The 25,600-nt window shown below is 36.0% G+C and overlaps 1 protein-coding gene across 2 annotated transcripts in view; it reads left to right on the top strand.

Moving 5' to 3' along the window:
- Nucleotides 1-23,524, top strand: part of LOC109854093 (cholecystokinin receptor-like) — a 30,333-nt gene extending 6,809 nt beyond the window's left edge. The window contains exons 2-9 of one of the 2 annotated variants that reach the window (XM_020426869.1): nucleotides 8,836-8,950; nucleotides 14,987-15,184; nucleotides 16,206-16,391; nucleotides 16,931-17,100; nucleotides 17,767-17,922; nucleotides 19,063-19,307; nucleotides 19,990-20,120; nucleotides 21,646-23,524. In XM_020426869.1, coding sequence (XP_020282458.1) covers nucleotides 8,836-8,950; nucleotides 14,987-15,184; nucleotides 16,206-16,391; nucleotides 16,931-17,100; nucleotides 17,767-17,922; nucleotides 19,063-19,307; nucleotides 19,990-20,120; nucleotides 21,646-21,683 — 1,239 coding nt within the window. In that variant the 3' untranslated portion in view covers nucleotides 21,684-23,524. Of the gene's footprint in view, nucleotides 1-8,835; nucleotides 8,951-14,986; nucleotides 15,185-16,205; nucleotides 16,392-16,930; nucleotides 17,101-17,697; nucleotides 17,923-19,062; nucleotides 19,308-19,989; nucleotides 20,121-21,645 lie in introns of both variants that reach the window. The other variant, XM_020426860.1, reaches the window with a different exon arrangement.
- The last annotated feature ends 2,076 nt before the right edge of the window (nucleotides 23,525-25,600 follow it).

The raw sequence follows: 25,600 nt of genomic DNA, 5'->3' as shown, positions 1-25,600 counted from the left end.
AAATATTTTGTACAATTCTTGTGTTTTTCATTCTCTCTTTATTTAGGTAACAAGATTTAGAAAAATGAGTTTAAAATACGGCGATTTTGCTCGACGTAAAGTCTCTCTTCCTAAAAACAAAAAAAGAATCTGTGTATTTACAGCAAGTCGCTCATTCTAAATTCGTCATCACGACAGCCTTTTTTATCCTTCATCACATGCGTGTCACGTCAAATGCAGACGCGCATTTCTCGAGTTTCGAAGTACCGATTGAATCGAACCTGTTATAAATAAAATATACCGATTGAATGTCACACAATACGAAGTTTATTTGTACGCGCGTCGTGCAAATGTACTTAACAGAAGACAAATGGTAATATCTAAATATGTACATACACATCAGAGTTTGATGTTCAAAATTTATGTTTATTTGTTTGACAATTTTATACGTACATAAAACCACATTTCTCTTTTACATCGATTTTCGATTCGTAACGCAAGATATATCGGTGTAAATTGGTTTACAGCGACGGTTGTAAAGTTTTTTATTTTCTCTTTTTTTTTTTAATGCGCGCGATAATACATCAAAGTTGATTGATCTTAGATTGCTTAAATATACTGCGCTGTTATTTATATCAATAAAAAAATCAACGATCGATTCTACGGTTTGACTCGACACCGTAGTTTTCTGGTCTTTTTCGATTTTTCTACTCTTGTTCGAGACTATCGAGCCAATATTTATCAATTAGTTTTTGATCGTTGCTATTTCTATGGCCGTAATAACACTTTGAAAAAAAAATTGAAATAAATAGCCTGACTGTTTTTTTCATCGCGTATCTCCGGGAATGTCAATTTATCCGATCTTTTATTTATTTTATTTTCACTTCAGTTTTATGTTGCACAATCAAACCAAAGTTGTCAGATTTTATTTTTTATTAGATTATATTGTACAATATTTAGACATGACGCGCGAAGAGTGCATTATGCTTCAGAAATTTGCTTAAACAATGTTGCGCGCGCGATGAAAGACGATGAGATGTGACATTCATAGTTCCTTACTTTCGAAAGTTGGCCGCAGACTGTGTTGATCTCAAACCTCGACTCTATACAATTTTACGTCAAACTTGAATCAAGATCTCCGGCACGTGATCCAATTTAACGTCTATCTCGTTTCTATAACGCATCATCGGTTTTACCGTTATGGGCAAAATAAAAGTCCAAAGTTTCTGTTTCTGACAGAAACCAATCGGAAAAGTAGACATTTTCGTGCACAGCTCGGGGGGCTAGTTAACAAGTAACCGTCAAGAGTGACAGATACATGTATATATCATTTGCGCGGTACACAAACAGAAAAAAACAAATGCAGTGAAAAAAACAGCAAAGTGAAAGAGAAACCAATTAAATAAATAAAAAACAAACAGAGAGATTACAACATTTTCCTATATGTGCATATTGAAAGCTGCTTTTCGTGTATCTGCGAGCGCAAAATTTTGAAAATTGTATTACGTGTATGCGATATGATGATAGATATAAAAATTTCACGTAAAAACAGATCTTCTATTTTCTTGAAATGGAGTTTTGCGTACGAGATAATAACATATGGGACGTTCTTCGTAGTGAACACATATGGGGATCTTGCAAACGTAAACAAGAATAATCTTATGTTCTCATGCGTTCCGTAATCTGCCGATAAATTTTAAACATCATGTATACATGTGTTTTTTTTCTAACAATTGCTTGATAATATAATCTTTACACATAGCGCGGCAATCTTGCTTGTTTACGTTCAACGAGTTGTTCATTATATTCGTAGACAAACTGATTGATATGTATTTGTTTCCTCAACATTATTACTCTTTTTTCCATCGGTTATGATTTAATAATTGTGTTAATCATATTTTGATGTTTGTGATTTTTAAATTATTCAACTCGTGCTTTTATCAATTTAATCAACAACATTATACCATGATTTTTCACGGGAATCTTTGTGTATTTTGTATTTTTATTTATTTTTTATTATTGTGATGGTAGAGTACATGCACGTAGAATTTAACTTTGTTCTTTAAAACAATAAGAAGAAAATAGAATTTTAATTTGCTTTTTCTGTCTCAAACGGATTGTTATTTATATTCACGAAAAATATACAAACAATAAAGAATAAAAATAAGTTTTTCTATGTTTCTGTTTTCTTCGGTATATAAAAAACATTGTTAAAAAAGTTTACTTCAAATTTTGTTGTATCACTTTTATTTTGGATTAAATATATTGTTACCAATAAGTTAGCAAGAGTGAATAGCACTAAATTCCGATATAATACGATTCTCGTGATCACAAACAGAAGCGCGATATCAAATAGAAGGTTGAGAAATAAATGAAATTCTGTAAATAAACCTAAAATCCCGTAAACTATTTACTGTGAATGGCTTTTGTAAGCGACGGGCAAAAATGTGAGCTCTGATTGCGCACACGCTGTGTGCATAACACAACTTGTTGTGCTCATTCGCACTTTTTGTTTTAAAGCTCCGTCGCGTCTGATCAGAAAATGCACAGAAACGGAGAGTGAAATCGTATTTCCCTTTCGGTCAAATAATTTCGTGCGGAATCATTTATTTCATGACACAGAAAAATAAATAGAACGGATAAACGTATTCGAAACTCGTAGCGACCAAAAATCGATTAAACCGGCCGAATGGACTTTATTTTCAGTCGCGCTACGCGCTCTGCAATGTAGTCCGTTCGATGTATGTAGCACACATGTCGTGATTTTTAATGTGTGCTGAATTCCTTTGAAATAAAATACTTGGTGTTTCGGCGCAATAAATAAAATATATACGTACGCATAAGTATAAAAATTGAATACATTGAACACAGAAATGTAAATTTTTTACTGATGTACAAAGGAGTGCATTGCTGAGTATTCGGGACGACACGTAAACAGAGTAATATCACATTGCTTTGTTGTCGTTCTTCATTCTTTAGAAGAACAAATGTCAAAACGCTGGCTCGTGATCGCACGTAGTGTGACAGCTCGTCAAATTAGACACGTTCTCTTGATGATTTTTGACAATGCATTGCACTTCAATTGTCGCAATGACCAAAATTTACAAGTTAAGCTTCGAATTGCTGCCTTTAATTCGCTTCAGAGAGATATGGCTCCATTTATTTCCAATTTGAAAAGAAAATTCTCGAGCAACGATAAAGTCATGGATGCCGTAAATGGCTATTTTGAAGAACTCGAGAAATCGTTTTATCAAAAAGTGGTATAAGTGCTCTCGAGAAACGCTGGTCAAAGTGTATCGAGATAGAAAATATCGACTATATTGCGACTTATTGCAAAATAAATACATTTTGACCCGATAAAATGTTCCTTTTGTTACGCGGATGTTTCAATCAATCGTTTCTCGTACGTTAAAGAAATTCGTATGTATTACGTATGTATATATTTAAATACAAATTATTATTTACGCGTTTTACACCCAAGTTAAATCACAAATTAGTTTGTTAATGTAATACATATATTAATGACATTTGCGTGCCGTGACACACAATGGAAGCTTTACGCACATGTTAAATTCAATTTCTATGTGTGAATATTTAAATTTTCATATTATTATCGTTATTCACGCGAGATATTTTTGACATTCGGCAAATGGTGCAAAACTACAAAGGTAGGAAGAGAATCAAGATGTTAAATATAGAATATGTCGCGCGACAGTTCTCGAGTGGGAGTAACGGAACTTTTATCAATATCTGAAGGTGAAAGTCTAGATGGTTGTATGCGAGATATAGGCCGAGAAGTTGCAGCGTCGTACAAAACCTGCTAACTTAACGGAAACACGATGACATTTCGGGAACAAACGTTTGTTCGAACTGATAAGAGTGGGCGTTTTATTATCTACTCCCAAAGCTGCTTGTGCAGCTTAAGAAAATTACTTGATAGTTTTTGGTTTACATAATTCACTTAAGCTGAGTAAAGATTTTGTGAAATGCGACAAAAGTGGGAAAGCATGGGAATATAAAATGAACATAGAACATCTAATTTTTATCATATTAGCTGTACAACTACTTGAAAAACAAAACACACACACGCAATAAAAAGGTTAACAAGGTTCGAAACACGTTTAGAAAATTTGCCACAGTTTTTAAACGTTCTTTAATGACTCTTTAAAAGGAAAGCGTAATCGCGGTTCTGTGAAACAGAATGGTCGTTTCGTTGAAAAGACATAATTCCTGTATTATGTACGGATAGTCTCCGTGAGAGATGCGGCACACTGACCATCAAAACAAACTCATGTCTTGCAAACAACGGGATTACGACTTCGGGGCTTATCACGCCCACCTTCCGACCGGTATTTTTCATATGTAGGTTTTTTCGTCGCATCAAGATAGCACGCAGATAGCACGCGTGGGTGCGCGAAGCGGCAAAACTTCGATATTAAAGGTTATTTATCAGAAGAAAATAAGTGCGTGTTCTTATGGGTTTTTTTACGCAATACAGAGTCGCTGTGTATTTTCCCCGAGCTTTATAACGATGTAAAATTAGCCCCGTACATGTGCGCGAGCGGAAACATTTGTCAAGATAATAAGACGATGTCGCAGATAACAAGAAAAATCACACAGTTCTGAAACAGTTTTTTTTTTTATACTTGATTTTTTTGTCTTATCCGCTCTGAAATATGATCTGAAATTAAACCTAAAATATTCAGTGTGCGCGTCGCATATTAAATGTAACACCGCGGAAGGTAAGAAACGCGAAAGGTAAAAGACGGGTTTGTGTGAAGTTTGAGATATTTCTGTAACATTTCGTAATATATCTATTCGCTTGAGTGTGCATATCCGGCGGGATAGTTGGAAACATCGCTCGGTTAAAAATGCGACTTTTTAAAATTTTTTGCTTAATAAAAAGTTGGAGGATAGCACAAAGGATAGAAGTTAAAGCGTAGCCATTAGTGAAAACACGCCGCTCTCTCGCGACGGAAGTAACTAGGCATCTAGAAATGATCTATCTTCCGGACGTGATAAATATTGTCAGATAATGTACGTTCTGGCAAGTTATCGCGCGCTTAGAATTATACTCTTTGCGAGCTTTACGAGCGCACTAGAAAACTTGTAGATAAGTAATGTTGTAAATAGTATATAATTTTTTGTTTTTTATCTCGATGTAAAACGTAACACGTGACAAATTAATGATACGATACGCGAGTATCATTGAAGAAGTAATATTGCAATATTATCTTAACTTGTGCATGTAACAAGAGAACGCGATAATGATTCATTATAGATACTCCAACATTTTTCTTTGTGAACACTTTGGCAATTACTTTTGTGTGATTTATTTTTTTTTTCGTTTCCTTCTTATCAATTCCGCACGACGGATATCTTTATTCTTCGCTGTCCAACTTAATTTCATTCCTTACGTCAAAAGTCCGGAAACAAAGCGAAGTTCTTCATTGTTGAATCTGAGTTCTAGTGAACGAAGTGACGGAATTTCGCTCACAAAGACCACGTCGTCTTTTAGTTTAATTAAAGTAGAGACTTTTTTTTCGCGAGCAAGAAAACGTAAAACGTCTTTCTTCTGTTTGAAGAAACGGGAGTCACTTTATGAAGAATAGATTCCGCGCTTTATGTCACATTGTTTTCCGCTTTTTTCCCATTGCGCACTTTTTCCATGCGAAAAATCTGATGCGCGCAATTCGTGCATTCTAAATGTATAAACAACACGTACTTTTCTCATCTCTTCCGGCAATAAATGAAACTGAAATTCTTTGGCGTTCAATTTGCCAGTTCGTCGGAAGCCGTCCCTTCGTGCTGTTTACCGAGATGATCGATCGAGCTAGACTTTGAACTACCTTTATTTGTGATCACACAAATAAGAATTCACGGACAAAACAAACAGTAAAATCTTATTTTACTTTACATTGGTTTCAGATTTCTGAAAATCGAAAGATTGGTGTTTTAGTAATTTATTAAATATGCTCAAATATTCACGCGTCAAATAAACTCGTCAAAAACGATGTTCAGAGAGAAACAAAATACGTTTCTTGATAGATTAGCACAACACAAGCGCGCGCTACGCGCACGCTAATATTATTTTTATTTTCATGTGTTGCATCAGTGAACACAACCTGTCACCGAGATGACAGCTAATATATACATCTTATAAACTATGTAATACACATACGAGAGATGTCAAGAATAACACATAAAAATCAAACTCAAAAAATAAAAGAAAGAGAGAAGAATGGAAAAACAACACGTGACTAAAGTCACGTAACAAAGAAAAGAGTAAAAAAAAAATATTATCCATATACATATATTATATATAATATACATATATTATAGATAATATTTTATATCTATATATAATTCACACACACACACACATATATATATACCGTAATCACGTGACCGAGGTCAGTGACCCCCCCCCCGCCAAGGCCGCGCGACCAAGGTCAGTAACCCCGCCAAGGCCGCGCGGCCGAGGTCACTGACCCCGCCAAGGCCGCGCGGTCGAGGTCACTGACCCCGCCAAGATCGTGCGGCGGAGGTCAGTGACATTACTGTAGTATGTATATAATACATATTATACAATATAAAGTATAATATTATAAATATATAATAAGTTATATGTATAATATGTATTATTTAATGTTATATATAATATAAATTACACAGTCACGTTATTTCACGTGTTGTTTTTCTACTCTTACGTGTCAAGTGACTTTACTTTAGTTACGTTTTTAATTTTCTCTACATATACGACAAACTGTCTCAAAATCGCTTTTCATTATTTACTCTCTCGATCTTACCGATTCGATTCGACTCGATCAACCAACCAATCGGCAACGCGGAAAAGAAGCAACAATAGATGCGATACATTCGGCTCCAAAACGCGCACTTCGCGAAACACATGGATTTTTTTATACTAGCACATCACAGACGCGCGCTACGCGCACGCTATTATTTTTATTTTAACATATTCCGTCAGTAGACACAACATGTCACCGCGACAGTAGTACACATACGACAGTGGCTGTTTTCCTTTTAAGAGACAAAGTCGACACAAGTCGACACAAAAGTTATTTTGTCTTCGTTAAGTATTCAGTAAAAAACAAAGACAGAATGACTCTTGTGTCGACTTGTGTCGACTATCTCCTAAAAGGAAAGCAGCCAGTAATACCTCCGATAGTACCGATCGCTTCGACAATGTTCCTCGCGGCGTAGTGATTTCGCGCCGGCAACACCTCCAATATAACTTTTTTTACTAAACTGTTTTGAAACTTGACATGAAAAAAATATAAACTATAAACTTCCAATTTATAATAAAGTTATGATAAAAATTTAATTCAGAAAACGAATAAAAAAATTTTTTTCGCGCTAGCAACACCTCCGATATAAAGTTTTTTAATAAACTGTTTTGAAACTTGGCACGGAATAACTATAAACTATATATTTTAAATTTATAAAGTATAAAATTAATTCAGAAAACGGAATAAGCAAATTTTGCATAAAAATCAGACTTCGGCAATACCTCCGACCGTGGTGGGGGCAGAGCTGTCTATCGCAACGTGATAGTTTCGCGCCGGCAACACCTCCGATATAACTTTATAATAAACTATGTTGAAACTTGGCAAAATACCTACAAACTTATAAACTTCCAATTTATGATACAAAATTAATTCAGAAAATAGACATAAAAACATGTATTTTGCGGCGGCAACACTTCCGATATAAGGGTTTTAAATAAATTGTTTTAAACCTTGGCACGAAATAGCTATAAAGTGTATACTTTAAATTTATGAATTCGAAACCGAGGTCAGTGATCTCACCGCATTCACGTGACCGAGGTCATTGATCTCACAGCATTCACGTGACCGAAGTCATTGATCTCATCGCCGTCACGTGACCGAGATCATTGATTTCATCGCAGTCACGTGATCGAGAAAAAACTTTTTTAAAATATAAAAAAGATTTAATGTAAAAAAACTTGGTGCGGCTGCCTCAGACTGCCGCACAAAAAAATAATTTTATTATAGTTGTGGAGCAGTCGCGCCAAGTTTTTTTGCATTAAATATGTTGTATATTTTGAAAAAAGGTTTTTTTTGTTAGATCTTTATGTTCTAGTAATAAATATAATCTTACCAAAGTACATAGTTATGTACTTAGGATTAGTTATTAATAATCACACGGAAAAAAAGTTAAAGCATAATCTTACTATAGACACAATTATGTTGTATATTTTTCAACAATAAAACAGGTGTTTAGAAAAAAATGTTTTGTAGTATATAATAACGAAAAAAAAGTTAAGGCATAGTCTTACTTTTGACACAAGTATGTTATTGCAAACTGTATTTCTATTCAATATTGTTTTCTATTGTATATTGTTTTTCAATATAATAACGTACGAAAGTTTACTTGGTGCTACTTTTTGATATCACTTCTTTTGTAAAACATGGTTTTAGAGAAAGAATGTTTTGTAGTATATTATATTTTGTAAATCAGGTTTTAGAGAAAGAACTTCTTGTAGTTTGTAAAAACATTTTAGAGAAAAAAGTTTTTGTAGTAAAAAAGAATGTTTTGTAGTATATAATGTTGTAGAACAGGTTTTATAGAAAAAGAATTGTTTGTAGTATTAAATTAATTTTTAATTTATTAATTTAAATACAATAAACTTCCACCACACCATATATGGTGTGCGTGTACTTGGCGCCTGTTCTTATATTTTTTTGAAGTTTATTTACTTTAGAATATTGGTGCTGTAGTATTGATATATATTTTGAAATATTGATATTTTCTTGTCTTCGCGTACAGACGAGATACATATTCAGAATACTGCTAATTATTCGTCGTTTTCAGGCTGTGTCGGATCTTCTGCTCGGCGTGTTCTGCATGCCATTTACACTTCTGGGCCAGATTCTCAAGAACTTCGTTTTCGGTCTCGCGATGTGCAAGCTGATCCCGTATTTCCAAGGTAAGCTTTTCTTATCTTGCTCGCGACGCGACGACGTAAAATTGGAATATTATTGGAAACGAATTCTTATCTCGCGGTTCCACGTCGTAACAACGTAATCAGAGAAATTGTCACTGTGATACGGACGCGGTTGTAGAAATTGCGAAAAAGTATCGTTTAGTGCTTATTTTCTTTGGTCTTTTCTGAGCTATGCAACATCTAAGAAGAAAATTTATTAGGTAGCTTATTAGACTGATAAAAGAGATTGTTTTATACCACCGTCGCCGTTACTTGACTGCGACAATCTGTTAAAGCGAGAAGCTGAAGCTAATTATTTATCAAAAACCTGGCCTGCCCGCTCTTAAAGTATCTATGTTGCAACACATTTTCCGGTACTTAACTCTTTCAAACTATTAAGGTAGAGACGCTTTTGAAGACGAGAGAGAGAGAGAGAGAGAGAGATAGAGAGAGAGAGAGAGAGAGAGAGAGAGAAGAAGAAGAGAAATTCGTAAATATACTGTAAAAAAATTTATGCGGATACAATAAGTAATTTTTTTTTCATCGCTCAATAACTTTCTTAAGCAGATTTTGTTTTACGCTGTTTTATTGCATTAATTTATGTATCGTCTCAAGTAGAATATTCGTTTTACGAGCGAAAATAACTTTTCATTAACTCTAGCATTGCTGGAATTTTCAGCTGCATTAGAAGTGAGGCGGAGTTAATCTTAACATATGAATTTATAATTTTATTATGCACAAGTATTAGCATAATTGCTGTAGCACCGATGCAATTATAAGTACTTTTTCAAAAATGCGCTTTGCATATGCGGAGAAAATAATATCTCCCACAAAAAATGGAAAGCCAGTAGGATAATATTCTTTGTTTATTTAATTTTTGTTCAACTTTTCATTCCAAAAACAAACGACTACGGTTTTGTAACATGTTTTTTACGAAACATATATACAGGACTGACTTTAATATAATTATAAAATGTTGTGTTAATTATTAACATTCACATTTTTGCGTGAAAATAAAAACTGCGGATTACATTAAATGTATTAATAAGCGACTGCTAAATCCAGATTGATTTTGCGTAATCGAAAGTTAATGCGCGAAAGTTATTTGGTGGTCAAAGTGGTTTTGATTTGTAGTGTATAAACGTTTGCGTTGACCGAATTGAGAGATTGAGCACTTATCGTTGTTATTGGACGAAAATTGGATACATCTGTTATGCGACGCGACAGATAAGCTTTTTGTGCGTTTCAACTTGGCGTTACCTCGCGTGTAATTAGTTTTTTCGGCGATCGGTTCGACTTAATTTGCGAAAATGACTGTGTGTGTGGACGACGGTATCAAAGAAAGGAACAATTCCGTAATTTTTTTTTTTTTTACGTCTTTCCATCGCGTTCCGTTAGATGTTCGATAGGAGAAACATAGAGAACAGAATATCGAGCACGCGAGTTAAAATCCGTAATTTCTGTGTTTCTCGATGAGAGTTCGCTAATGCGTCAGAATTCAATCATGAAACGCAATTACTTTATTAGCAATAAAACGCGTCCGGTGATTTAATTACGTGACCTCAAACTTCTCATTTAAATTACGTACTTGTAACTAGACAATCAATTGAATTTTGAATCTCCTCGCCGGAGAGAGTCTTTCGCTCTCAATATATAAAGCAAGTATTTTTTTATATTATCGGAAACACAGAAAGTGCAGAGCTGAACTTTCAATTCTTTTATACAACCATTACCTTATTACCAATATTGACATGAAATAAAAATAATTGAGACAAAAATACTTTTTATAATATCCCATTCAACGAACGTGATTTTAACTTTTCTCAATTTATCGTGTGTTATAAAACTCCCGTCTCTCTGTCCAATAGATCTCTAATGTATAACGATCGGTCTCCTACTGACATGATACTCAAAGGGCTTGTTACCGTCAGGCGTGATATATTCGCTAACCGAGAACAGCGAATTACGAGATAGAGAGAGAGAGAGAGAGAGAGACACGAAACACCAATGTGACATAACGTTAATTTTCCGGATTACAATGTGCTCTCTCCACGTATCAGAGTGGCCGCAAATATATCCATATGTGCAACCATTTTCTGTTATAATGCCATTTCGCGACCACATCAAATTACCAGATTTTCTGTTTTAACTATAAGTAATTCTGTGCGATTACAATAGTTACAGAGAATGTGTGTACAAATAATATAAATAATTGGAGAACAAAACACTGTTCGAACACACAGTCGGTTCTTTTTAGCGACGCGTAAGAAACAAGAGGGACTGATTTGTTTTAATGAGCACACGCTTCGCGAAATGTATTATCGCAGAGAACGTTTTATCTACATACGCCGGTTGTTAAAAAAGTGACATGTTTTCGTAACGATTACGAGTATCTTCTGTTCCTCACAAAAGAGTTTATAGTTTTCATAACGAGTTAATTACGATCGAGTATGGCGATTTTACATTGCGCTTTTATTATCACATTTATATAAATGTTTTATTGTGTATTTACATAACAATTTATTTACAGAGTTTTTCATGTTTATATTCATTTGTATAATTGGTCATTGAGTCTCGCGTTAAAACATCGCCTCTGAATAATAATCTCCACCGGAGCCTGTAAAAAACAGGATGACGATGTTGTTATTACTTCCCGTTTGGAGTGGCCAATGCAAAATGTGGAAGTCAGCGTTTTCTGAAAACGAAACTTCCGGCAGCACGAACATGTTTATTTTGCGTTACAATGATCGCGATATGTGTATCCACTCGCGGGAATTAAACGCGCAGCATTGATGAGAGAGAGAGAGAGAGAGAGAGAGAGAGAGAGAGAAAGCGTGAGGATATTCTCTAATATTCTTTCCATAAAGAAAAACGATTCCGCATGAACTTTTGTCGCTTTTACAAATATCTCAAGAACACACTTTGACATTTATTTCTGTACTCGTTCGATGCGTATGACGCGTGCAACGTTAATATTGCCTCGCATTTCTGACGCACCGATATGTATTTTTATTTCTTGATTTAAAAAAAGCAGATTTTGATATCAAAATCTTTGTCACAGTCTAAATCAATAACTCGCTGACATTTTTCATTTGCTCGCGTTTTGTGTTTGCCTATTAATTCTCACATGAAAGTTCAAAATACACGAAGTAGTGCAACTGTAAAACCGATCGTAACTTTTTTTTACACGCGCAGTAAACTGTCTGGTAACATGAGGGAGAGGAGTCGAGAAAAATCAAACAAAATCCGAGACAGAAATTGTGCGACACGTTTTGCTTCATCTAGGATTTTTTATTTCCGCGTTGAGATTTTCTCGACGCGTCCGCGACTACACGGCAAGCGTTTTGGATTTTCGAGTTTGCAAGTTTGTGCGTGCGCGCGCAAACAAAAATTCATGCAATCTTTTTTTTTTCCCACCGAAATCCCTCATGAGATTGAAATCGCACGTTTTTCGCTCGTGTCGCGGATATATCGTTTCTTTTCGCGGTGACACTTTTATTGTCACGCGGCGCAAACGAGAGTGGGACATAATCGTCGTTTTCCTCCATTGTCATAGATTTTACGTAATCGAACCTGTTTCAGAAGGGACGCTGAATTCGCGACGCTGCCGTCGTTTCGCTTCTATTGCTGTATATAAAACAATGTGGGGTTTAAACCGCGGGAAAACCTTTCACGAACGAACGGTGGTAGATGCAGTGTACGTAATAAAATATATCACGAAGGACTTGCATAATGCACGTATACTGTTTTCACAGTTTAATGAGCAAGCTCCGTGCCGCGTCGTATTAATCTAATGCATTAATTACGTCGATTGATATGCGTTGGTAACGCGAAATCCAAAGCTCTTTATGCAAATTTGCGTAAGAACGTGATTGGCTTGACTGAAAACGACGGATGATATCGGACGCTTGAAAAATATGACGTTATTGTAACATTAACTGTAAAATTTTTTTCACAAACAAGCGTTGTTCGCAATTGTTTTATATATTTTTTTTTTCGGCTTTCGTTTCGCGCGTTGCAACGCACAGAAACAGAGTAATATCATTATTTTCGAAGTTCTGTTGTATATTCGCGCGAACAAAAAAGAAAAATTTTCAATTCAAAGTAACATTGTGTGTTTCGCGCATTTTCTTTTTAGCCTTGGAACAGAGTAAAGATCGTGAGATAGATGCGCCTTCCGTTCGTCTTGCTTGTAAGAGAGTAAAGTCTCGCGGCAAAGCACATTCAAGAAGCGGATATTCATCGAATACATTGGCACATTCAAGAGCAACGCTTGAAATACCAGCGTCCTTCTCGCTTGGTATTTTCTCTTAGTCAATTTGCGATATGCTTTATCGCGATTTACATTAAAACGCAGAGAGATGAAGAGAATCGCTTGGTCGAAGAAAATTAGTCGAAAAATATAGCGAGATGTAAATAGCAATTCGAGAAACTCCGAAAGAATAAATAAATGTTAATAAATTGCAAATAATTGCTTTTTTTTATTCGAGATATTAACGTCGATATATTTGAGAGAGCTTTGATAGATCAAGTAGCTTAATGTAGTGTCTCGCGTAATCAAGTTCACGTGTAACGCGACAGCGAGGTCAACTTTACGTGCCTTTTTAAAGAGAGGAAGGTTTATAATTAACTTTTTGCTGTAATGAAAGCGAATTAGCTTAGCGTATCGTCTTTTTCCATCCACGTTTTTTTTCCTCAAGTTCTCTCTCTCGTCAACATTTTTTTTTCGTTCAACTTCACGATGAAAATGGCGATGTTATTGTTGTCAACTTTGTCTTTGAGAGCAAGATAAAATACAAGAGGAAATAATTTACGTGAAACGTAGCGCAATTTAAAAAAATTTCTAAATAAACAGAAATAAGCGTTAGGAAAAATATTTCACGATTTGTATCGAATAAACGCGTCGTATTTTACTACGTGTTTTAATCGCGCATGAACTTCGTGTGTACTTATTGAACGGAAATTCTCAAAGGAAGTAATTTGTCGAAACAAATTGATATTGCGATCTATATACACAAATGATGGAGAGAAATAATTGCAACGCGCGATACCTGCAAAAAACTTCTACTGTTTTAGTATATTATGCTTAACGATTAAACTGTTCGATTTTATTCGAAATTAACTTTCTTTTCGAGACTGTTTGAAAGAAAAACTCTTGTACAATTTTACACTAAAACTTCTTTGCTAATAACCTTGACACGAAAACAGCTCACCTTGCACTCGTTAAAAGATTTCGTAACCGAGATCGATTTCCTATATAAGATCTGTTTTTCCTTCATCTGTATGCTTTGAGCTGTATGTCGAGAAAATTGTTTGACGACACTTTCAAGTCGAAACTTTACTCTATAGCCTTCGTGCGATAAATGAGAAGAAAGCTACGATCGTCCGGAGTAGAAGCGATTCTCCGCGGAAGCGTGTCACGTGTTTTCACGTTTTTTTTTGCGACGTACAAATTGCTAGTTCAAATAGTTAGTTCGAATCCTTCCAGTTCTTCTCTCTGTTATTGAATTTCTGATTCTTTTAAATCGTCGACGAAACGCGCGCCATCAATAGTTTTTTTTTTTATTTTTTTTTTATTAATAATTCAATATCGCCATGAATATAGTTTGACGTTGAACTGTAAAAAAAAAAAAACAAGAAGGAGGATTGGAAAATTATATTTTATTCTCTCTCTCTCTCTTTCTCTCTGTCTCTTCCACGTCTCGCCGGATAATTAAATCTATCGGCTTATTTAATTTCAAACTGAAGCATAAAGCTGATCAATTTATAGTTCAAAGCTATAAATTGATCAAATGTCGATACTTTGAATCACAAAAGGCCGTATTAACTGTTTTATTGTGTAAAGAGACTAGTGCACAAGATGCGCGCTATGCAAATGGATTGTCGAATTAAGCGAAGAGACGCGCGCGCGTCTCGGTAATCTATAAAAATATCAGAGATATAAAAAGTAAGCGACGCAAAGACATCGACGATAAATCAGCGCGTTTCTCGACGAGACACGCGATGCGATTCAAATATACGACAATGTCTTCGCTTCAGCTGTGTCCGTGTCGGTGGGTGTCTGGACGCTGGTTGCCATTTCGCTCGAACGCTACTTCGCCATCTGTCGACCGCTGAAATCGAGACGATGGCAGACGCAGTTTCACGCTTATAAAATGATCACTGTCGTGTGGAGTCTCAGCCTCGCATGGAACATGCCAATTCTCGTTGTGTCCCAATTAAAAGACTTGCGCGGAGGTAAGAAGAAGATGTAAATGCATTGTGCGAATAATTGTTGTTTTTGTGCTTGAATTGTTTGCGATAGATTTATGATATATTTTTCTTCAATTGCTTTGCAATCATTTAAAAATGCACAGACCGGATCTTTGTGTAAATATTTTCAATATTTGTTGAAATTGCTCCTCACATATCAAAGTTTTTGCGTTGTGTTGACATTTTCTCTCAGATTCTATGCGAATACATTTCTTCGATTTTCTCTACAAAATTCCTCAGTACCTCACAGATGGCTTATGTGTATTACACAGTATATTGGGTAAGTGCAAAAGTTTTGATAATTTCTCTAAGATACCGATCCGGTTTTACGGCAACATTAATAAATACGAACGTTGTGTGTGGCGAAAGAAAACAAAGGGAGATTACTCTTGGTACAATGAATAAATCATTTTTAATAACTCGGCCCATTTTTCTCTTTCTCTATCACGAAGTCCATCAAAACTTCTGCGCTCACCCAATATGTGCATTTGACTACCAGTATATTGAATCCTCAGGAATATTGGAATATCCATAGACAAAGAGAGTTGAGTTGTTTGTTTTAATAAAGTTTCGTTCTCTTTGTCGCAGTGTCGCTTCTTCGGTTAAGATAAAGAAATGAAATTCCAATCACGACAATTTTCACTCATGAAAACTTAATAGCGGTCTGTGTGTAACGTTTTTTTATCGTGTACATCCATAAACAAATACACATCACTAGCCAGTGTTCGAGCTTTTATTCTCTCTTTTATTTTTTGAATTTTTTGAGTCTTTTCTTCTGTTTAAATTTTTCATCAGCAAGGTTTTAATTGAATTAATTTTTTCATATAAACACACGTGACAATAGATCGCACATCCCGTTTCACATCCGCATGGCTGTCTTTTCCTGAGAAAATGCAAGCTCGACATGAGCGTGGTGAAAATTTGATCTTTTCGCTTGCGCTGCTACTTCATCCTCGTTTTATGGCTAAACGGTTGAACAACTTTTTGCGCTGCACGACAATTTCAGGAAGACGTAAGTGTCGCGAAGAGTGGCCGAGCGTTGGCACCGAGAGGGCGTACAATCTGTTCCTGGACGGCACGCTGCTCTTGATACCGTTGGTGGTCATGAGTCTTGCTTATTCGCTGATAGCGAAAAAACTCTGGCGCGGTCTGAAGCTCGAGATACGGCAGTCATCCACGTGTACCAAGAGACGTAAGTGAAGTGTCGCTTCGATATATCGCGCCGGTGACAGTGCCAATTCTCACGTTCTCAAGCTCCGCTGAGCCAGCCATGCGAAATCCTCGGAAAAATATTTTCCCCGAAGCTGCCGCCAAAGCCAATTCATTTTCCGTAGATTTTCAAAAAGCTCACCTTTTCTCTCTTTGAATGAAAATTTCATAAGTTTTACACAACAATGTGGAAAAACTTCACAAAACGCGTATTGACGAAATTGTGCGTCGCGTATAATAATAACATCGCCTAAAATTTTTTGTGTTTTATTATTGATATACCGGTTCACATTACAAACGCGTCGCTGGGCTCAACAATACAGGCAAAACTAAACTTCGATATATGTTTAATTGTTAACCTTTTTTTTGTTTCAAGAACAATGAAAGCAAACTCTAGACAAATTTTTTTTCGCGTGTTAAATAAAAATGTACGCGAGCTCAATTTAAAAATTTTCACATGGTCTTTTTCGGACAGTCTATGTAATTAAGAGCGAAGATTGTGTAAACCTTTATGAATTGCAGTCGACAGAACGGGATCTACCATGATGACGCGGACACACAACAATAACAGTGCTCAAGATGCAAGATCGTCCGCGGTAATGCTCGACGCTTGCGGCACGACTTCAAGATCACGCCGTGGCATCTCGTCTACTCCGAGGCACTTAGAAACTCCTCAGAGTGTATCATCTAAGGTAAGAGAATATTAAACGTCACTTTGAAGTTTCCCATGACGAGACAATCCTAGATTCTTACAATAAAAATGAAAATTCAAACATTCCGTTGCTAATTAATTAATTAATTTTTTTCATGGATGTTTTTCAATTTGAACAATTTTATTTTTATTATAATACATTTATGGATCTCTCGAACTTCCGCTATTTGGCGATCTTAATGCTACATTTTACGCTACTCATGTCGAATTGATAAAGTTAAAACAATTTGTCACCGTAGAAAAATATAAAAAATTAATATTTTTTTGTTTTTTTTTAAATCAATAATCAACTTACATATTTGTATCGCTCTATTAATGCCTCACATTGCAACATTCAACTCTTGATATGTAATTTGAGAAAATGGTACATTATTAACTTATCTCGTTAATGTTTAATCGAGGTTTCATGATCTAATGAAATAGTTCGTGATTACGGGCGTAAGACAAGTTTGTGGAATTAAGATGGCGGATTAAGTTCGCCTGCCATCTCGAGAACATTTCAAAGCAGCACGTGCAACGGTTAACCGTGACAACGCGTTTCTCCGTTTTCTCCCTGCTTCTCCCCTTCTAAAAAAAGGTGCGGTTACCACGGACGACGGTCTCCAGAGTGCTCACCAGCAAGTGTCACAGTACAGATCTGTCCCAGGGATCCAGGATTCAGATACGAGCGAACGGAAGCAGCTGTTTAACGCGAGACACGAAGGAGATTACTGACGAACATCAGCAGGACTCCTGTCCTCTCAGCAGACGACACGTGATACGAAGTAATTATATGGGGAAAAGCATCGAGGCGAAGAAGAAGGTAACGTGCCAATGTTTGGTTAACCGGATTGAACCGTGCCACTCGAAAGAGAGAGGGAAAGAGAGAGAGAGAGAGAGCGATAATTTCCACTTCGACAATTTAATGTGGAATTTCGCGTGCATGCATTTAAAGTGCACATTGCAAGCTCTCTCTCTCTCTCTCTCTTTCTCTCTCTTTCTCGGCGGTGTTCGGGGGCGCATGGAAAGATTTAGAAAGTCCCGTTTTCTACGAAATCGTGGAATCTGGAACGAATATAGGAAAAGCCTGTTATTGCAGCGCACGCTAGGTCACGAGATATTTATCAACCCTCTCACCCCTCTCTCTCGCGGCTATATTAACCCTTTATTATCCACTTGTAACATTCACGTCCAAAGAATTTTATATTCGTACTCTTTTTTTACGAGCACAACAACGTAGCACACAAATCGCACGTTTTCCCTCGTTATATATTCGTATTTAGGACAATTTAATTCCGCATATCGCATGCACACCGCGCGTGTGCCAGTCATGCTATACTCGAATCAAAAGACAGTAGTACATACTGCATGTCGGAATGTTAAGCTACTTTCTTTTTGAATACGCAAGGAGCGATTGATGAATATCCGACACGAGGTCAGAGTATTATAGCATCATTTCTAGTGTCGTTGACAAGTTTCATTCTTCAAACGCTGGCTTATCTTTGCGCATGTTTGTGTGACAGCTCGCCAAAGTATAGCCATTTACGACATCGATGACTTTGTTGGAAAAATTTTCCATTGAGTCATATTTTTCGCGAAATAAACTGAAATTGCACGGGATCATAGCTGGCGAATAAAGACGGCAACTTATAAATTTTGGCAATAATTGAAGTAACGAGCTGGCGCGTTGTCTCGAATTACTGAGAGCGTTCACTTCGGCGAATTGTCACACAAACGTCACATGCGATCACAAGCCCAGCGTTTGGCAGACAGTTGTTTTTTTAAAAAGACAAAACTTGTCAATGGCAATGATACTATCGCTATTTACGCGTTATCTCGGATACTTATCAATCACACCACCGCTTAAAAACGTGTGCGCGCGCACACACGTACTAAAACGCGTGTCGCGCGCTTTTCGTTGCATCGCCAAATGCATCAGTCTCTCTTTTTCGCGATGTTGCAGGTGATCAGGATGCTCTTTGTGATAGTTCTGGAATTCTTTGTGTGCTGGGCGCCGTTGCATGTGATCAATACGTGGTACCTTTTCGCGCCCGAGCTGGTCTACTCGGTCGTCGGTAGCACCGGCATCAGTCTGGTGCAACTGCTGGCTTACATCTCCAGTTGCTGCAATCCCATCACGTACTGTTTTATGAATAAAAAATTTCGCCAGGCGTTCCTCGGACTGTTCGACTGCCATCGTTGTTGGAGGTAAAACGGACGGGCGAGCGCGAATGCGTGCGTTGTAATATTTTATCCGACGGACGAATCGCGTGGCGACGTCACAGCGGGAAAAGCATTCCCAAGCGCAAATTTGTTCTCTTTAAGAAATTGTCTCAGTTGGCTGTCGCGACGGAATTAATTTCGCGGAAGATACATAGAAGAGTTCTCGCGCGACCAAGACTCTCAAGAAAGGCCGTAATTATGTAACAGCCGCTCCCGTGCCAAACTCTCAAAGTTGCTAACGCGACCGCTCGATCAATCTCTCGCGCTTTTAGACGCTCGCGCTTCTCTCTCTTTTTCTCCTTGTCGGATATAAATTGCGGTAAAAGTAATAGAATTGAATTCTATAAATTCGCTCACGAGAACGCAAGAAAGATTAAATACGTAAAGTGGAAATATAACAAGAGATATATGTGCGCGCCCACGTAAGAGTCACTTTATCGCAACGGCAAACATCGCGTAATATATATATATTTCTGAGAAATATTTTTGATATATAATACGACGATAAATTTATTGAGTTAATTTTAAGAACTGCAAGAGAAAAAATTGCAACGGAGGAGATTGAGCTTCGACGCAAACGTTTGTTTTTTATTCTTTGTTTTTTTATAAATTTGTTTTTTTGTCGCAAATAAACGCTCGCGTCAACGCGCGTGCAATTTTATTTTAGGGTAGGTTGCAGACACGGCGACATCGCGATGGCCGCCACCGCAAACACCGGACAAGCCGGCAATAACAGCGAATTAAGCGGAAACGAGTCCACGGCGTATCTGGGCAGAGCGTCTCTTGTCGCCAGATCAGGTATCATCGCAACCAAATTGATCGTTTCATTATTGTCACTTCTCAGATCCGGTTGCGGCAATCAACATCGCCCGCGCGATGTTACGTTACGTCGCGCACCGGAAGAGATTCCATCAAATTATCATAACGTATCGTTTACATCGTTTAATTTTCAAAGTTCTGTCGAGTTTATCGCGCGTTTATTTTCGGATTTTCACAGCATTTCAAAGTAATGCTTTTTTACGTGTTTTTTCTATTTATTTACTCGCAAATGCAAACAAAGTGTGGATTTTTAAAACAACAGTTTTAATCAACAGTTTTTGTTGCATAAGAACGCTTCTGTGTGTTAAAGCGCCGACGTTAATCGATAGCGGGTTTCGCTCGGGCACATCCGGCTAGCTTCTCATAATACACGTTAGAGTTGGCTGCGCGTTGCAGCTTCCATAATACATTATCTTTAGTTTAAATTAACTGCGTATATTTACACGTGCCTTGTGTTTGTGTGTGTGATCCGCAAAACTTTTGAACAAGTAATTAATCTCGCTCTAATTCCTATTTATATAAAGCGTAATTTTATTGTGTTTCACATCTTTGGAGAGAAAGCCGAAACCAAAGTGACTAACTTTCGTTTTTCATTTCAAATAATAATTAAAATAATTTACACAAGCAATCAAAGTGACATTCTATTTTTTTTGTTATCGTTATATTATCACTGCTCAGAGGAAAAGTTTGTTTTTTCTTGCAGTTTTTGCTCGGATTGTAGTTTTGAATTTTTAATCACACATTAACGAACGTATAATTAACAACATAGAACTTTACGTCTCGAATGTATACATCTTGTGTAAAATATATCTCGGAACTTTCTCGTTATTTCCGCGCGTATCTTCGTTTTCGCAATTGGCGCAGCACTTAACCAGATTGCACATGATACATCTCAAACATGATTGAAATTTCATGGAAATTATAAGAACATCGCGCTTATCCAAAGACATTTTCAAAGAATAATACTGTTTTTATCTACGACAAATACGTTTTTTTCTCTATGATGAATAAATGCACTTTTCTGTTCTCAACCTCGACAATTCCCTTCGCCAAGTATGGCGTATTACGTACCTGTGTAACGTGCATTTTATTTGCGCAAATGACGTGAGACATGGACAATTCGCGAAGACGCCACGACGCGTGCTTCACGAGCAATCTATTTAAAAAATTGCAAAAGCATTCAATTGATAATGTGTATATTTGAGAAAAAATCAAAAATATTTTTAAAATATAATTTTTTATTCTACATATAGACAGAATGTGACTCTCGTTCCTTTCGTGCATAATTCGATTATTCAAGTTTAAAAAAAAGAAATGAGAAATAAACTAATAAATAAACTAATAATTGTGGAACTTATTATATAAACAAGACAGTACGTAATTCGGGGAAAAATGGGAATGGCATTTATTTTGAATAAGCGCAAACGTCACAAGCGCCAGAAAAAATTCTCTTATATTCATTATCTCGCTCTCTTCGCGATAAGAGAATATTGTTTGTTTTCAGAGGTAGTACGGCTGCTCGAGGAAGAGGATCGCGTCTAGTATAAGTCGTGCAGATTATACGACGAGACGGCGGGACCGACTGTACTTCTGCTTCAATCTCGGGAGAAGGAGTTTTCCCTGAAAATATCCTGGCGGTCATCCGTCGACAGCGCTTGTCATAATTGCGGTAAGAAATTCGCGTGTGCCGGCGCATCTCATTGCTCATCGAGAGATCTTCCTGCGTGGACAATCTCAATTCCTTTTAAATAAAAAAACAAAAAAACAAAAAGAAAATGCCGATGTGATCTCCGACGTTTCCGACGAAGTGTCTATGTTGGCCTAACGCAAATTTCAGATCTCATTTTTAATATAGTTTTAGTTAATCTCTCTGTGAGAATCAAACATATATTTGTTAAACAAAATGACTTGTGAGATTCAGGTTCCGGATCCGCGTTGTGTGTTATTTTTTATATCCTGTACCAAAAAACCAGAAATCTCGTTCGCGTAACAACGTGATTATACTAGAATTAAATAATAATAATAATAATCTTAATGTTTTTTGTACAGATTGCAAATGGCGTGAAAGTCTTCTAATGTCATTTTCAATTTCAGATAAGAAAGAAATCAGTTAACTAGAGTCAAGCATATTACGTATTAAATTCTACTAATGTATAAGAGTGGTAAACTAAATGTTTGTCAGTAGAATAAGTCTATACTCGGTCGACACACACATTCTTGATTAAAAAAAAAATTAAAAAAACAAAAAAGAAGAAAAGATAAACGCGAGTATTCTAAAAATTGTATTTTTGCAATTGTATTTTGCACTTCTTATTCTTTTAAGTATTAAGACGCATAGCATTTGTGCTAAATATTTTCATGATGTTGTAAAAAATGCAACTTTCGCAAGAAATTAATAATTAATCTACTTTTGTGTGTGGACTAATGTTTTATATGCTTGTGCATTAAAAAAAAAAAAAAATGACGAAACGCTTTGGACATTCACGCAGCTAAGTTTAAAATGGTGCTATAAAACATATTTATCCGGTAAACACAGTTTTATGTAGAAAACAAACACAGTTATGCTATTTCAGCTTAACAGCTACCCATTTATGTTACTTATACTAATTTTGCTAGACGGTTCTATATTTAATGCAGGTGGACAGTATCTCTCTCTTTCTCTCTTTGTCTCTCTCATTCTCTCTCTCTCTCTTTCTCTCAGCTATAGTTGCAGTAATAGCGTTTTTTAAATAGACCGCGTTTAATTTCAATTTGCGAAGTCGTTCGCGGAAAAGTTAGTTATCAGAAAATATCTTACATGGCGTTTTAAAAAAAATTTTCAACACGTATTTCTTGAAACAAACGCACAAGTATGCCGCAAACACGCAGTTTACATATCTTTCCGTCATGTGTATCTTTCATACACCTGTTGCATAAAATTTACAGATTTGTTAGAAAATAATCTTCAAATGACAAGCGGGAGAGTTTTCACGACCATTTTTGCTCGCTGAAAATGCATCAAAAACTGTGCTTGCTGTGTAGTTACAGCGGGAACACTTCTCTGTATATTTATACAATAATACTTTCTTCACGATTGTTGTGAGAAAGTGTCACAGTGTTATACAAACACCTAACACTTTTCTAACTTTTTTTCTCAAAATATCTAAATACTACATGTTCTATAAATCGTAAAACTATTTATAAAAAAACTCGCTTGAGTATCGCAAAATTTGTACTTCGCGCGTCATTTTAATCTATTTTACAAAACCAATAATCTCTTATTGTGTGACAGAGTACACGTTTCTTTGAGATGTGAAATTTTATTGATTTTAAAAGATAACAAGAATATATATATAACATATTGCGGTAACGAGACATATAAATCGTTAAGAGAATGTTTCAATTATTAAATAACTGTGTTTGTTTGGTATTTCTCTATCAAACTTTTTTATTACTTGATAAATTTTTTAGATGAGATAACACATTGTTTTACTTACAATCAATGTGCAAAATATGTTTATTTTGAATTGTTATTTTTTACATAACAAAATGTAGAATGTTATCACATAAATGATGTTATAAGATAAATGTGACAAAACTCATACACATACACACACACACACACACACACACACACACACGCACGCAGCAGTGAGATAATTAATTCCGCATAAATTTTAACTTGCATTGTAAGAAATAAACCAAATATTTCATAATGTTCTATATATATATATGTATATATATTCTTCTGAAAAAAATATCTGAGAAATACTCAAAAACTCGTTTGCGTTGCGAAATGCAAAATAGGATAAGATTTGATCGATTTTATAGATATAGATACTACGCAAAGATGTTTAATAAACTTTTTTCAACACGAATCTGTTAGTTTCGTTTTTTATTCTTCACTCTAACGTTTGCCGTCTTACTTTTGCTATTACAGTTCTCTAAATTTTTAGCTCAACTAAAAAAGTGTTCCCTATTATCGCGTTTGTGTAAGCGCGCGCGTTGATTTTTCGCTATTTGAGGTATGGGAAAAGTTTTTGCATATCCGAATAAATTTCAAATCAGGCGATAAAAGTCTCTCTAGTTACGCTAACGATGTGTTAATGAGAAAACGGAATAATATTAAGCAATGTATTTTTCATCATAGTTTTTAAAACGTTCTATTTTAATTTTGTAAGCTCGCGCTGTTAGTTCGACTAAAAATTATAATTTGCAATAAAACTTATCGGGAAAATAAATTGCAGACACGTGAAAAATTGGCGTACTGTCGCAACTGCGATTAAAAATGCAATTTTTGTTTATCACGCGATTTATCAACTCATGCACGTATTTGCCAAAATTACTCGTACTTGCCAAATGTGTTCCTTTGCGCATATTTGCTCGAATATTCGTTTAGTTGATATTCCGTATAATGATATTTCTGAAGTAATTGAAGGGTTTGAGAGCCATCTCTTGTTACTCTAATAGAAACTATATATCATTTATAAGCTACAAAGACTTTCGTAGTGTGTGCGTGTTTCGTGCGGAAAGAGAAAGGTATATACCGCACAAGAAATATTAATAATTACACGAATATATCAAACGCAAATGTTAAAATAAAAAGCTTGACCGTTGTACTTTCTCAGAGAGTTGTACATATATCCGAAACAAATAACCGAACTCTTCAACGGATTCAGAACGAGGGTTTTAATTTCCTCTTCTCGCGCATAACGTAATGTATGTTGAGTATCGGAAATTAAATATAAAAAAACGTATTTGAAAATTCTTATAATGGGATTTAATATCAGAGCACACATATTGTACACGTTTTCTCTTTTTCTCTCTCTCTCTCTCTCTCTCTCTCAAATTTTGTTCTTATGTGTGTGCGTGTGTGCCGTCAACTCTTCTCTGGATTTAATAATTCTTACCGCAAACGTTGGGATAAAAGCACGGTCTATCCAAACAAACACATGAAAGGTCTTGTAAAGCTCAGGAAAGGATATTGTCTCTTGTAAGCCACTTGATCCTGTATCTTATCGCTCCGCAAGGAATTTATCCCAACCTAATTATTAATCAGAGGTCGCGGCATCAGTTTCAAAAAATAAAACCAAGTTTCAAGAAATGAAAATTTTTTTTTCTTCAATATGTATATTACGTTTCGCGACATTTGTCACTTCGTGATATTCGATCCCGTTCTCCTGCGACGAAAAGTTGCAAAAATAATGGAGAAACGCGACAACAACTTTGTTACACCGATTACATAAATCAATTAGCGAATAAATCGTGTGCGTTTAAGATAGTTCTCGTGTTATTTCCGCTAGCTTTTTACGAGTTACATAAAGTTTGGTCGCAGATACCCGACACGTAATGCGTATATGATATTATGCATAATGCATAACGCTTTTGTGGCCGCGTTCCATAAGCAGTTAGAAACCATTTCAAAACTGTTACAGTTTCATGAAAATACTCCTTAGTTTCTGACGTTGGCTACAATTTCA

This window comes from Pseudomyrmex gracilis, unplaced genomic scaffold (genome assembly GCF_002006095.1).
Source record: "Pseudomyrmex gracilis isolate BER0280 unplaced genomic scaffold, ASM200609v1 scaffold_2, whole genome shotgun sequence".
Lineage (NCBI taxonomy): Eukaryota > Metazoa > Arthropoda > Insecta > Hymenoptera > Formicidae > Pseudomyrmex > Pseudomyrmex gracilis.
This window is presented reverse-complemented; position numbering and strand designations above follow the sequence as displayed.